Source organism: Neovison vison, chromosome 1, assembly GCF_020171115.1.
Source record: "Neovison vison isolate M4711 chromosome 1, ASM_NN_V1, whole genome shotgun sequence".
Lineage (NCBI taxonomy): Eukaryota > Metazoa > Chordata > Mammalia > Carnivora > Mustelidae > Neogale > Neogale vison.
This window is the reverse complement of record NC_058091.1, coordinates 63439612-63455842: the sequence shown is the minus strand read 5'-3', so window position 1 is coordinate 63455842 and position 16231 is coordinate 63439612. Positions and strand designations below refer to the sequence as shown.

General features: G+C 38.5%; 1 protein-coding gene across 5 annotated transcripts in view; it reads right to left on the bottom strand.

Annotated features, from left to right (window-relative positions):
• NHSL1 (NHS like 1) overlaps positions 1 to 16231 on the bottom strand; it is a 130902-nt gene that overhangs the window by 26433 nt on the left and 88238 nt on the right. For all 5 annotated transcript variants that reach the window (XM_044247881.1, XM_044247890.1, XM_044247909.1 and 2 more), the window contains exon 3: positions 11406 to 11533. In XM_044247881.1, coding sequence (XP_044103816.1) covers positions 11406 to 11533 — 128 coding nt within the window. The remainder of the gene's footprint in view (positions 1 to 11405; positions 11534 to 16231) is intronic.

The window sequence follows — 16231 nt, the reverse complement described above, 5'->3', positions numbered from 1 at the left end:
TTGCCCTTTTGTTTCACCAACATAGCACAAGGAAAAGGAAATGGAGTATAAAGTAAGTATAAAGTATTGCTCTCATGTCTTCCCTGACGCACTCTAGCCATGTGCTCCTGGAAAGTAAGTAATTTCATAAATTCTGAGTCTCAGACTTCAGATCATTAAAATGATTAGTAATGATTATGAAACACTTCTTTCACAGGAGTTCCCATGGAAAAGGAGATACACTGTGTAAAAAGTTTGGAAAATATTCTAAAATGTTGTACCATTATTATAAAGTTAATACGAGTATGGCCGCTAGTAACTCTACTTGGCGATAACCTACAAAGACAAAACCACCAGAATTTTTTTAGTAGTTGCTCAAACCTCTCAAATTCATTGCTTTAGGCAAGAAATGCTAGGTGGGTGGAATGAGAGACTGAGGATGACTGGGAGAGTGGCCAAATGTCACTGTCCATGAGGTCATTTTCTTTTAAGTCTGGTTGAAAAATCAAGCAGTCTGGGCGCCTGGGTGGCTCAGTGGGTTAAGTCGCTGCCTTCGGCTCAGGTCATGATCTCAGGGTCCTGGGATCGAGTCCCGCATCGGGCTCTCTGCTCAGCAGGGAGCCTGCTTCCTCCTCTCTCTCTCTCTGCCTGCCTCTCTGCCTACTTGTGATCTCTCTCTGTCAAATAAATAAATAAAATCTTTAAAAAAAAAATCAAGCAGTTTAATGACACTGTACTAATCATTACTTGAGCATATTCTGTGTGCAAGGAACCAGCGAAGAATTCCATAAACCTTAATTCATTTCAACCTCACCATATCCCTCTCCAAGGTAGATAAGGTAGCCATGTAATTTACTATCAAAGCCAGAATTCCTTGGAAAGTGAAAGGGGGTGCTCTGAGTAATTATACACGCTAGCAGCTGTAAACCAGTCCTGTCCTGAGCAAACCACAACACAGGGCTTATAACTCTTTATAGTGTGGAAACTGAAGCTCATGGAGAGAAGCAATTTACGTAAGACTACTCGGCTTCAACGGGTGGAAAAGCCACCCCAAATCAGTGTTCTCAAGCATCATGTGATGTAAGACTCCCACCTGTGCACTTACAGAGCAAGGCTCCTATCCTATTGTCTTCTTCAAAGTCCTTCTTTGATTTAAATATGCCTCATCAGTGAAGACTAAAACAGAACCTGAGATGCCAGTTCAAAGAATAACAGAAAATGGAAACTCTGGGGTTCTATCAATACTATTAAAGCCAACCTTTTATTGCTATAATCCCAGTCTAATTTATGTGTTTGGGGGTTAATTTTACACAAGAGATTGAGTAACCCATGACTGACATCCTTTCTGTTGAGACAATGGGGCCTCTATGAATGTTTCCCTGATGCAGTGAACCTATCATCAAATACAACCTCCAACAATGGCAGTTGAAGAAATGCCCTATCAACTCACAGGAAATGTTTTGGCATCTCTAACTGAACTTCCTTCAAATACCTGAAAAACCTGTTTGGTAGTTCCTGGTACACACTGAAAACTGAACACACAAATACCCTCAAGACTCCAACAGTACTAAAGCAATGACTTACTCTCTGATTTCACAGTTGAAAAAAAAAAAGTTATTTTGTGAGATTTCTAAAACCCTTTGCAGACAGCATTTTTCAATCAGCAGGTTTATATATAACCTCTATCACTGGAAATATTTTAATTATTTTTCTTGTTACACTTTGAAAGATACATATGGGTATCATTAGCAAAACACCATTCCTTACACCAAGAACCGGAGTCTTACTTAGTACATGTTTTGCATTAGGATAGACTGTAGAATAAATAATTCTCTAGAATAAACACCCAGAACACATGTCCCCTAGGTTTTGTTCTAATTTAGGTATTTAGCCTTTACCTTATTAGTAATACTCATTTTAGAAGAGTGCTACCATCCCGGGCATGTAATAAATGCTTCATATGGTTGAATGCAAATTAGATGCTTTTCACTCTATATGCTTCTTTCAATGTCAGAGTATTTGCAGCCTAAAGCACTTGTTAAAAAGTCTATGTAGTCCACTGTTCTCACCATACGGTTTACCAAGGAAAATACAAACCAAAGTATTTCCCCGAATTTTCCCTCACATTGATGTCTACATAGTCTGTATCTAAAATAACCCCAACTGTCAGAGTGACTTTTAAGAACACGAACTGAACTTAAGGGTCGTGGTCTTAACACGGAAACCATAAACTGCTGGCTGGGAGCCCCTTTTATAGTTACTGGACTCCAATGGGATTTTAAATGCCAACTTGGTCATATACCATAAAGATTTAGGTCTCCTGGGGCGCCTGGGTGGCTCAGTGGGTTAAAGCCTCTGCTTTCAGCTCAGGTCATGGTCCCAGGGTCCTGGGATCAAGCCCTGCATAGAGCTCTCTGCTCAGCAGGGAGCCTGCTTCCTCCTTTCTCTCTGCCTGCCTCTCTTCCTGCTTGTGATCTCTATCAAATAAATAAATAAAATCTTAAAAAAAAAAAAATTTAGGTCTCCTGCTGAACTTTATATTCTATATTTAACATTCTGTCCCACTGGTCTGTATACCCAGGTTCCACACTGAGTCATTCCTGACTCTTAAATACTCGGTGAGGCCGGTTCTCCTTTCTTAGTGCTCCTGGACCTTACAGCTTTCCTAGCTTTGACCCTTAAGATTCAGCCTCTCTGGTTCTCTGTTCTCTCCCTCCTCTTCCCATTCCCCAAATTAACTCTAAACCAAACCAAAACTAAACTAGTCAACTTCTTATTGGTATTGTGTTAATTTTATAAATTAACTTGGACAGAAATGAGTTTTTTGATACTGAGTCCTCTAAGAGCGTAAGTCTTTTCATTTATTCAAATCTTGTGTTCTTCTACAGTATTTAAAAGTTTTTGCACAAAAATCTTACATTTATAATAATTTATCCCTACTTGGTCTGCTAGCACAACTTAAGATTTTTCCTACATCTTATTACTTTCTTTTGTAGATATGAAAATTATTGATTTCTATACATCGATTTCATACCTTACTCTGTCACTGAATTTTACTATTGATTGCGGTTTCAAATTTTTATTTTCCTGGATTCACCAAGTATACAGACTTACCATGTACAAAGAATGATAATATCATCTCAGGCTTTCCTATTTTTGAGCTGCTTCTTCTATACCTTTTCTAATCATTCTGGCTCGTTTTCCCCAATAATAGTGATAGTGAATGTGCTGTCTTGTGCCTCACTCTAACAAGAATGGCTCATTAAAAATCATGTTGGATTTGGTGACAATGCAGATACATTTTAACTTATGAGTATCTACTTGTTCCTATATTATAGGTTTTTTTTTTTTTTAAATCAAGAATGGCTATTGCATTGTATCAAATACCTTGTCAGTATTTATGGTTTTGACCTGATTTTTCTCTTCAATATGATTGCCATGTGATTAGACTAACCAATACTGAAGATCCTTGCATTATTAATGGGATAAATCCAGGTTGATTTTTTAGTTATTTGTCTTGTAATTAGCTGTTAGATTATGTTTCTTAACATTCCACTTATGACTTCCAATGACAATATTTATGAGTGAGACTGGCCAGCTGATTTTCTGCTTTGTGTAGTCTTTGTCAGGTTTGGCCTCAAGGTTAAGCTAATTCACTAAAAATACAAACAAACAAACAAAAAAAAAACACACCACACACACCATATTCTTTTTCTTTGCTCTGCGAAAGTTTCAAGCATTGGATTTACTTACTCTTTAAAAGCTTTAATAGAACCTTCTCTACGAAACCATCCAAGCTTGGTGCTTTTCACAATTTGGTCCTTTTTTTTTTTTTTTAATGGACTTCATTTTTCTACCCAGCTTTATCAAGATACAATCAACATAGAACATTGTGTAAGTTTAAGGTATACAATGTGATAATTTGATATATGTATAGACTACAAAATGATTGCCACAAGAAGATTAGTAAATCCATCCATTACCTAACATAATTATCTTTTTTTTTTTTTCCGGTCAATCCCATCTGAATTTTTGATAAAATTTCTCTATTTTTAAAAACAGAAATCAGTCTGTTAAAATACTCCCTTTCTAGAAGTTCTACAGTTAGACTGGATACATTATGTAAATTTGAAAATCAGTTTCATCTAACAAAAGATGGTATATATAACTTTTGTTATAAATACATAATCCCAAAGTGCTCTGCTTCAAAAAATACGTTGGTGACTTCCTAAGAACTCTGCAATAAAAGCTAACTTCTTCACTTAGCATGGCCCTCCTGTGATCCCACCTTAGTCTCCCTCCACCACTATCCCAGTAAACACTCTTGGTGAACCCAAGACAATTAGAGAGCTAATCCATCTCTCCCCTGCCTTGGTCCTTCACAACCTCACTTCCAACATGCCCCTACCACCCACTCTCAGAAACATGCCCTCAACTTAATCATTACATAATGTCAGATGTGAGGTCTTAGTAGTGGTTCAATCATTGGTAATTCTATAGAATTTACTTACAGTGTGAGAATAAAAAAAAAAATCAAGAAAGTTCTCAACATTTTTCACTTAAGCATCTAGTGGAATGGAGTTATGGTTTACTGAGCTGGGGAAAACTATGAGAGAAGCAGGTAGGGTTGGGACAATCACATGCTAGGATTTGGGAAATCTGAGATGCCCATAAGACATTTAGGTGGGAATGGATAGTAAGCAGAAAAATGCATGAGTCTGGACTAGCAACAGAAATTTAGGAAACTTCAGTGCATGGAACTTAAGGTCATGGGACTCAGTGAAATCACCCAAGGAGTGAGCGGGTTTCAGAGGAGCAGAATTACACCAAGGTTCAGACACATGGAAGAGCATCCAATAAATGACTGAGAAGCAATGGATCACGAGTGATGAGGAAAACCAGAGTGTGTGGTCTTCTAAAAGCCAAGCACAAAAGTATTTTAAGAAGAAAAGAATAGTAAACTATGTCAAAGGCTGCTGAGAGGTTGAATCAGAGGAAGGCTGAGAACTCACTATTAGATCTGGCAAGGTAGACGTGATGATTAGATTTAACAGGAGTAATTTCAGTAGCGTGGTGGGGATAAAAGCTTATTCGGAGGGGGTTCAAAGGAGACCGTGAGAAAAGGCGGTATTGATAGCAAGTCTAGACAGTTCCTTGGAGAAGTTCTTTAAAAGAAGAACTGGAAAACATGGCAGAATTTGGAGGGCGATGAAAGGTCAAAGGAGGGTTCCATCAAGAAAAGAAAACACAGCATGTTCAAATAATGATGGTTATGATGCAACAGAGAGAGAAAACTGATTAGGTAAAAGGGAGAGGGGTAAACTGCAGTTATGAAGTCCTTGAGAAGTTGGTCTTAATCATTCCACTGAAAAACGACTGAGTCTTCACTACATGCCAAACCCAAATCTAGGTAGGCACTTGGGATATAACAGCGTAGAAAGCAGCAAGGACTATTCGCCCATTACAGTGGCAGGAAAGGGTGAGTAGATGGTGGAACAGATGCAAGCAGTTCAATAGGTCTGGTTGTGAAAGGATATACCTTTGGACTGTGCGCCCCCCACCCCTGCCCCCACTCCACCCCCCACCCAGTGTAGTAAATACCAAAGACAGTAAGTATCTGAGAGTCAAGTAGAGAACATGGTGTTTGGAGATTTGAGAAGAAGGAGTGAAATATAATTTGGTAGAGTGGAAGAATGAATGATGAGCTGGTATGGTAGGACTGCTGCCACTTTAGGTTCGAGGTCAGGAATTTACAGTACAGCTAGCTTATAGACGCTGGTGTTTTCCTCTAGTCTTGTTCAGCTAACCAGGCTTTAGTACAGAGCAGGGGTAGAGCCGCACTAAACTGGGGGAAGGAGGGATTTCTGTAGGAAACTGGCAGAAGGGGAGAGGGGCCAGCAGAGTTGACAGTGTATGCAAAGAAGAGAATGTTAAGTGTGGGCCATGAAATCTAAGCAAGGGAAGATGACTGATGACATGAAGAGGGTAGGGTCAGTGGAAGAGAATTTCTCAAGGCTCATATAATTTTTGAAATGGGATTCAAGAAAGGAAGGAAGGGATAGAGGGAGGGAGGGAGGAAGGAAGAAACAACATTCTAGAGGGATCAAGCTGGAAAGACAGTAAATGAAATTATCCTTGACTCTTCTTTTTCTTATAATTTCAGGAAATTCTACAGGATCCAAAATAAAATAAAATAAAGCTAGAATCAGGGTACCTGGGTAGCTCAGATGGTTAAGCATCTGCCTTCGGCTCAGGTCATGATCTCAACGTCCTGAGATTAAGTCCTATGTTGGGCTCCCTCCCTTTTTCCATTTTTTCTCTCACTCTCTCAAATGAATAAATAAAATCTTAAAAGAAAAAAAAAAAAATACTACCACTGCCACCCTGGGCCCAGCCCACAGTGTCTATATCTTTGCCAGGATTACTGCAATGGCCTAGTGACTTGTCTCTCTAATTCCATCTTCAACTCTCCACAGTCTTATCGCCATACAGTAGCTGTTATATTAAATAGCAAATCAGATCATGCTACTTTCCACCTCAGTTCCTCTAGGACCTCCCCATCTCACCTAGGAACAACAAATCCAAAGTCCTCACCATGCCCAATCCAGCCACTCTGGTGGTATCTGGCTATTTCCCCCACAGGATAACCATATTACTGTCTCCAGGCCTTTGCACTTACTATCTCTTCTTCCCAAAGACAGTCACATGCGGTGTTCCTAGACTTCATTCTGAGGTCTACTCTAATGACACCCTCAGACAGCCCTTCTTGGACACTCAATCTAAAAATAGCAGCCCTGTCCCTCTAAAACTCTCCTTACCACTGTTGTATTTTTCTTCATAACATGTATCACCACTCTGTGCTCTATTCGCTTACTGCTGTTTTCCCTTTGATGACAGGGACTTCGTCTTTTTCACCTGATGGGTTGGCAGAACCTACAAAGTTGCTTGCTTTGTTGGAGATGCTGCGTAAGTATTCGTTGAGTCAATGAATAAATGAGAGCAGCTTTTTAAAAAGATCTCAGAGAGTGATCTTATTCCACTCCCCACTTTCTAGATATGGAAACGAATGCCTGGAAGGCCCAAGTGATACATCCGAAGAAAGCCAACAAGTGGCAAAGCTAAGATGTGAAATCTGTCTCCAAACTCCCAGGATACCACCCTCTCTTAATTTCACCTCTTAGAATCTCCCTTTCTTGCCACTGACACAGCCATTCTTGTGGTCTAGTCCTCGGTATGTCTTGCCACTGCAACAGCCCTATGACTCTTCCCCTTGCATATCCTTACCCTCTCCCCAACCCTTTCCCACTTCCCACTGCCAAGCCAGAAGAACTTCTCTTTCACATGCTACTATATGACAAACACTCCCTGCAGCAGGTAATACGTAAAAACCTTTTTATTCTGGCTATTCCCTACCAGAGAGCTGTAACTTCCTTGAGGCCAAGTACAGATACCTTACTAATCATTGCCTTTTGCAATATCTGGTATATGTCATATATTCTTAAGAAACATCTATCGCATCAGCTGCTCTACCCCACGGAATGCTCTCCAAGATTTCTGCCTGGATCACTCTTTTCATCCCAATCACCTCTTTGCTCAGGAAAGCTTGCCCTTTTCATTTGCAACAGCAACCTCCCCTCTGTCTCATTCTGCTTTATTTTCCTCCAGAGTGTCTACCATGTTCTAATACAGCATCACTGGTAACTTACTCGTGTCTCACTGTCAGATCAACCACTATTAAGGGCAAGGATTTCTTCTGCTTGCTTCATTGTTATGTCTCCAGCACCTACAATAGTCCCTGGCACACAGGACCTGAGTAATAGTTAACTTGAAAATGAACTGTAAGTCTGTGCTTAAAGTAGTTATGTTTAGGAACACACTGGGGAGGGATAAAGGAATACGTCCCAGTGACTACCAATGATGACTGAGCCACGCAGAGACTTCCGTGCATTATTGTGATTTGGTGAGCAGTGAGGGGAGGGACACAGATTTTTAATAAGGACTCCTGATTCGGGGTATGTACTTAGTAGTGACTGTTCTGGAAATAACTGTTGAATGAATGAGCCAGCAACATAGCCCATCATGCACTAGGCACTGTGTGGGGTGCACACCAATCAAACCTTCTTCAATGGAAGCTACTTCAGCACTATTTGCGGGGGGCGGGGGGGTGGGAGGGAAGGACCCATAGGAAGTGGCAGAAAAAGCACAATGACCTACAAAGGTTAATTTCCACACCAATTTTAGGACTTTTGTGACTGAACGCAATACTACATCTTGTTGACTTATATACAGTTAATTAAAAAAAAAAAAAAAAGCAAATGGTCTGGTGCAGAACACTGTAATTAATCCAATACCTATGAATAAACAAAAAGTGGAGAATGTGCTCCAAGGCCATCAAATTGGATGTGCAACAGTGAGAGGCAAGTGGCTTTTTGGATGTTCTGTGGAACCAAGAATTTATAGAAGTTAATGCAACACTGAATGATATAGTCTAAATGAGAACAGGATGGAGGACAGAAGGGAAGGAAGGAAGTAATTTTTTTTTTTAAGGAAGTCAGTTTGTTAACATGACGGAATAGTTTGTTAGCAGATATTTAATTAACATATAATCATTCGTGATTAATACATTATATAACTTGGTATTTATTTTATTCTCAAAAAATTTCTTACATTGAGAAGACATTCAGGCCTGATAATTTAAAAAATTCTGAACATACTTCTACTTAGTTCTATATATTTAAGAAAAAAAAAGTTTCCTTTAAATATCACTAACAGTATATTCTAAGGATGTCAAAAACACTTTAACCCAAAGGCATATAGAAGTAAAGGAAGGTAAGGTTTAAAAGCAACTATGCGCTTTTATGAGGATCCAAGCGTAGGAAGGCCGAGAGTCCAGACACTGTGATGGAGCCTATAACCCAGAGGGGGTTTTCAGGGAGCCCTAGAAACAGTTCACCCTCCCACACACACAACAGCGAAGGCTCCTCCGCTGCTGCTCCCATGCCTCCATTTTACAGAAGCAGCATTTGGCCCCAAGAAGAGTTCTAAGGTTCCACAGCCAACTCTGGTTTCCGCTCTAGTGGATCCTAGGGCTACCAAGTCACGCTATGGTCCTTCTTACACTTAATAGGATATGTCATATGTCATGTCCTATCATCTAAAGGATGACATTTATGTATATATTCTTTCCCATATTATCATTATCTGCTGACTCATTTGTAGTGTGACAAGCGCCTTGTGTTCTCAGAGATAAGGATTTTTTACTTTCTCCACACATTTGGGAGAGAGCTGCTCAAAGGGGCCCATTGCAATGCACACAGGAATAGAAACTAGTCCACAGACAAGACTTCCCTCAGATGTGAGCATCATCCTAAGTAACCAACTGTGTGAGAATTTAGAAACTCCAATTCCACTTTCCAGAAGGCCTTTGGATGTCGTCTCCATAATGTCAATTTGCTACCAAGGGACTCTACGCTCTGAGATCCTTACAACTTACATAATCACACTGCACCCAAACTGGCTCTGTCTAATAACTGGGTCCCACTCTAAACTCAATTTTCCTCTTCTTAGCATCAGTAAAAGGTTGAAGTGTATCTGAATAAAGAAAGACAAATTTCACAGGTGGGGAATTGGGGAGATGCCAGTCAAAAGGGTACAAGCCTTTAGTTTTAAGTTGAATAAACTCTGGGAATCTAATGTACAGCACGGTGACTACAGTTACTCCTACTGTGTTGTGTACTTAAGATCCAAGAAGAGAGTAAAATTCAAGGATTTTCACCACATGCAAAAGAAACTATGTGAGGTGATAGGCGTGTTAAACACATACGTATGTCAGGGGCACCTGGGTGGCTCAGTCAGTTAAGCATCTGCCTTTGACCCAGGTCAGGATCCCAGGCTCAGGGGACGCATGCTTCTCCCTCTCCCTCTGCCCTGCCCCTGCCACTTGTGCTCTCTTGCTCACACACACTCTAATAAATAAATAAAATCTTAAAGAAAAAAAAAAATATATCATATCATCACACTTTAAATACATTATTTGGCGGGGGGGTGGGAGGTTGGGGTACCAGGTGATGGGTATTATAGAGGGCACGGCTTGCATGGAGCACTGGGTGGGCTGAAAAAATTATGAATAATGTTTTTCTGAAAATAAATAAATTGAAAAAAAAAGCAAAAAAAAAATATTTTGTCAGTTATAATTTGAATAAGCCTGAAAAAAAATTTAAAATAAGAACAGAAAAAAATCCTGACTAATTCATCTTCTAATTTCTATTTTTCTTACTCATGTCAGTGAGAGAAAAATAAAAAGTTTTAAAATTAAAAACCAGGTCAATTTTGAAGTAGCTGCTTTTTCTATTAGAGTAAGAGAACTTCTTTGTGTATTTTAAGTCCCAAAGAACTAAACTAATGTGCGAAAATATTTTTAAAGGACAGGAGAAAAACATTCTCAACAAGCAAACAAAAAAAACCATCTGGGGTCCCATCATCACCAGAAGACTAAAACATTATGGTAGTACTCTCCCATTTTTAGTTAACTTATCCACCCTTTTTTCTGATGTTATTTATTTGTGGAAAGACAATAAACTTTGAATAATGTTCCCTAAACAGGAACACATTTATATATTGACCTAATTCTGCTGATATTTCTTAGATTAATTAAAAGTGGTTTCTAAACCAAAACATGTCCAAATTCTAAGTCCATAGTACTAAATAAAGTGAAAAAAAAAAAAAAAAAAGAAAAGGGAAAAAAAAAACCCACTAACATTTAAGTCAAAATTTCCCTACATTTTCATTCTTTCATAGGCTTCTATTACTGAGAAAATATATTTGTCTTAAGTAGTTTGCACTTACCATAAGAGATGGCATGAGAAAAAGGACCATACATATGAAACAGCATCTCTACAGTGAACTGATGGGTGCCGTAATATTAAAGGGCTCCCTCTATTCAATCTTTCTGAAAAACACTGACCACTTGTGAAACAGTGGCATTTGCCTGTTGTACTTTGAGGTGTTTTTTTTTTTTTTTTAAATTTGACTGGGTTCTTAAGTCATATGAAAAACCAAAACAACAAAAATAAGACTTTTCATTTTTTTCTATCCCAAAGAGAATATTCAAATATACTGATTGTGACCTTTTAATGAGATTCTTGAATCCTGACCTTATCTTTTCAAACAAATTTTAGACTAATTTTAGACTTGCAAAAAAGTTGCAATGATAGCACTGAGAACCCCTTGCGAACCCTTTAACTAGCTTCTCGTATTGTGGATGTGTTACATAATCATGGCACCTTTGTCAAAATTAAAAAATTAATTTGGGATAGTATTATTAACTGAAACCAGATTTTATTCTGATTCCACAAGTTTTTCAACTTAGGACCTTTTCCTGTTCTGAGACCCAATTCAGGATCCCATGTTGAACCGGGAAGGCTTACCTTTTGATCTGTTTCTTCATCTTCATCCTGATAATCATCACAGAGTGGGCTGGCATTGGCTGCAAAGGTGGGTCCCTGGGAGTAGTACTGAGAACTTCGGTAGCCATCCCGCCTCAGTTTGTCACATTCTACAGAGTGGTCAGGGAGGGGAGAAAGAGCATTTAAAAAACGATTTGTTTACTCCTCTTTCTTTACCTTTTCTAGTAATATTTGCCCTAAGTATAAGATGCCAAAGAAACACTATTAAAAATGAAAATGATGATAAAAACAACTAAGAGGGGAGCCTAGGGCTCAGTCAGTTAAGCATCCAGCTCTTTTTTTTCTTTTAATTTAATTTTATTTTTTCAGTGTTCCAAGATTGTTTATGCACCACACCCAGTGCTCCATGCAATACGTGCCCTCCATAATACACACCACCAGGCTCAGCCATCCCCCAACCCCCACCCCTCTAAAACCCTCAGTTTGTTTCTCAGAGTCCACAGTCTCTCATGGTTTGTCTCCCACTCCAATTTCCCCCAATTCGCTTTTCCTTTCCTTGTCTTAAATGTCCTCCGTGTGTTACTCCTTATGCTCCACAAGTAAGTGAAACCGTGTGATAACTGACTCTCTCTGCCTGACTTATTTCACTCAGCATAATCTCCTCCAGTCCCGTCCATGTTGATACAAAAGTTGGGTATTCATCCTTTCTGATGGAAGCATAATACTCCATTGCATATATGGACCATATCTTCTTTATCCATTTGTCTGCTGAAGGGCATCTTGGCTCTTTCCACAGTTTGGTGATTGTGGCCATTGCTGCTATAAACATTGGGGTACAGATGGCCCTTCTTTTCACTACATCAGTATCTTTGCGGTAAATACCCAGTAGTGCAACTGCAGAGTCATAGGGAAGCTCTATTTTTAATTTCTTAAGGAATCTCCACACTGTTCACAAAGTGGTTCCACCAACTTGCATTTCCATTAACAGTGTAAGGAGGGTTCCCCTTTCTCCACATCCTCTTCAACACTTGTTTTTACTGTCCTGTTAATTTTGGCCATTCTAACTGGTATAAGGTAGTATCTCAATGTGATTTTGATTTGAATCTCCCTGACAGCTAATAAACACCCAGCTCTTGATTTCAGTTCAGGTCATGATCTCAGGTCATGAGACTGAGCCCCGCACTGGGCTCCACACTCAGTATGAAGTCTGCTTGAGATTCCTTCTCTTCCTTTCCCTCTGCCCCCCCCCCTTGTATGCTCTCTAACATACATACATACATACACAAATAAATAAAATCTTAAAAAAAAACCCCAAAAATTACTAAAACATTGATTACACTGATTATATACCCTGTTCATGGGTTTTAATAGGATTTCCTTCACTTCACAACAGCCATCTGAATCAGTTTAAAGTAATTAAATTATTTGCTCAGTAATGTTATGCAGATAAGCAATGGACCTCAGAATTTAAATCCAGGGGCTTAATTACTATTATTTTTGATATATAGCAATTGATTATGTAACTCCTCATCAAAAAATACAAGCAATTCTCATGCTATGCTTCTTTCCAAGACTCATCAGCTGGAAGTGACATGAGAAACCATGGGTAACGATGCCCTCATTTTATTTTTAGTTCTCAACTTAACTTTGATGCCAAACAGGCTATAATCATTGAGTGGAATTTAGTAAAAGGCTAGGTGGCAGTCAAGACGTCTGCCAGTCTACAGAGAAATGCCTGGCACCAGAGGGTGGAAGGTAACCAGGAGCATGGTGCTTTGCTTCACAGAGGGGCTGGGGCCACTGGCTGCTTAGAGACTAGGGACTCCCTTCAAGGAGGAACCATTGTGCTAATTACTTGGATCAGTGGGGGCAAGTGCAGCAAGAAAAGTATTAATGGCTTTTTAAAGCCCCAGGAGATTTTCTATTACCCAGACAGCACCTTAGGGAAGCATTTGCCTTGCAAAAGGGGTTCACTCACCACAGGGTACCTTTAAATATCCAGCCTTCTGAAGGAGTATGAAATGTGTTTGGTTTTAGAAGTTTCCTCCTTGCACAGCTTGACAAAACCATGCACGTAATGGCACAGAACTAAAGTAGGGCATCTTCAGAGTGCCTTTATAACACTAGGATCTATGATTCCCCCATAGAGAGGAGATGAACAGTTGCTTTAATGAAAGGATAAAAATTCTCCAACCAGGAGGAAAAAAATCCTTACTCTCCTTTGCTACCTCACAGTGGGAGTGAACAGAGTTTCCAATCCAGAACTGCAAATCAGATTTGTAAAAACCTCAGAAAATAGTCATGAGAATCTTTCAGAATGCCAAACTTAACTTTAAAAAATGCATGATGTAATCACATGATAGCTAATTACTTTTACTTCAGTTACTTAGGGGCTAATTTGTGGGCTCGTCTGTCAACCACTCTTGCGTAAAATGGAAAGATTTTTTTTTTTAATTCTGAAATTTCCAGAACACAGTTTATTTTTTAATGAGGATTTACTCATAATAATCTAACCCTTTCCAGTGAGAAATACTTTCCCATTTCTCCAATTATTTAAAATTTCTCTAAAGAATTTAAATGTAACAGAATTATACTCTCCTTCTACAGAGAGAGTATTGTATAAGGCATGATCAGTAGTTTTCAGTGTTCTGTGACAAGTTCTGGGATTCTGTAAATATTGATTTGATTTTTAATTACCTCAAAATTGGGATGAAAAAAATACTCGTCTTACATTTCATTAACTTGGGTGCTGCAAGTTAATTTTTCTGTGGTCCTATAAACTATAGTCTCCTAAGGATCCAGGGTGAACCTTGTCTCACAAACCAACAGAAACTGTTACCACTTTAAAAGGAACACACCTCAATGTAATATAGGCCATATATGAAAAACCCGCAGCTAATATCATACTCAGTAGTGAAAAACTGACAGCTTTTCCTCTAAGATCAGGAACAAGACAAGAATGTCCACTTTTATTCAACATAGTACTGGAAGTCCTTGCCACAGCAATCAGACAAGAAAAAGAAGTAAAAAGCATCCAAAATGGTAAAGAAGCAAAACTTCCCCTGTTTGCAGAAAAAATGGTACTATATACAGAAAGCCTTAAATATTACACCAAAAAACTACTGGAACTGATCAGTGAATTAAGTAAAATCACAAGATACAAGATTAATACACAGAAATCTTTACAACATATCTATACACTAATGAGGAAGTAGCAGAGGGAGAAATTAAGAGAACAATTCCATTTACAGTTGCACCAAAAAAGAATATAATACCTAGAAATAACCTTAATCAAATTCATGAAAGACCTGTACTCTGAAAATAAAACACTGATAAGAGATTGAAGATGACAAAAACAAAGGGAAAGATTCCATGTTCATGAATTAGAAGAACTAATATTGTTTAAAATGTCTATACTACTCAAAACAATCCACAGATTTAGTTCATTCTCTTTCAAAATACCAATAGCATTTTTCATAGAACAAATAATCCTAAAATTTGCATGGAACTACAAAAGACCCCCAAAAGCCAAAGCAATCTTGAAAAAGAAGAACAAAACTGGAAGCATCACAATCCCAGATTTCAAGATCTATGACAAAGCTATAGTAATTAAAACAGAATGGTACCGATACAAAAGCAGACATATAGATCAATGTAACAGGATAGACAGTGCAGAAACAAACCCATACTTCTAGAGTCAATTAATCTTTGACAAAGGAGGCAAGTACAATGGGAAAAAGACAAATGGTGCTGGGAAAACTGGACAGGTACATGCAAAAGAATGCAACTGGACCACTTTCTTAGACCATATACAAAAACAAACTCAAAATGGATTAAAGACCTAAATGTGAGACCTGAAATCATAACATTCCTAGAAAAAAACTTCGTTGACATTGGCTATAAAAACATTTTTCTAGATATGTCTCCTCTGGCAAGGGGGAAGTGACATGAGAAACCATGTCCAATGACTTTTGAGAGTACACCAAAATAAAAAGCTTTTGCACAGTGAAGGAAACTATGAACAAAACAAAAAGGCAACCTACTGAATGGAAGAAGATGTTTGTAAATGATGTAACTGATAATTCGTTACCCAAAATATATAAAGAACTTACACAATTCGATAAAAACCCCCAAGTAATCCCATTAAAATTGGGCAGAGGAAATGCACCGACATTTTTCAAAAGAAGACATAGATAGACAAACACATGGAAAGGTGTTAACATCACTCTCCATCAAGGAAATGCAAATCAAAACTACAATGAGATATTCATACCTGTCAGAATGGCTAAAATCAAAACTCAAGAAACAGTGTTAGCGAGGACGTGCAGAAAAAGGAACCCTCACACACTGTTAGTGGGAATACAAACTGGTGCAGCCACTGTAGAAAACAGTATGGAGGTTCCTCAAAAAACTAAAAACAGAATTACCATATGAGCTAGTAATTCTACTACTGAGTCTTTACTCAAAGAAAATAAAAACACTAATTTGAAAAGATAACCCTTATGTTTACTGCAGGTTTATTTATAACAGACAAATTATGGAAGCAACCAAGTGTCCGTCAAGCAGTGAATGGATAATGAAATGATGTGTGTGTATAAATGTATAATGGAATATTCATCATAAAAATCTGAAATCTTGCCATTCACAACAACATGGAGAGAGCTATAGAGTATAATGCTAACTGAAATAAGTTAGAGAAAGACAAATACTGTATGATTTCACTTGTGCTATTTTTTTTTAAAAAAAGATGTATTTACTTGACACAGAGAGAGGGAGAGGGCAAGCACAAGCAGGGGGAGCGGCAGGCTGGGGAGAAGCAGTCTCCCACTGAGCAAGAAGGCTGACGT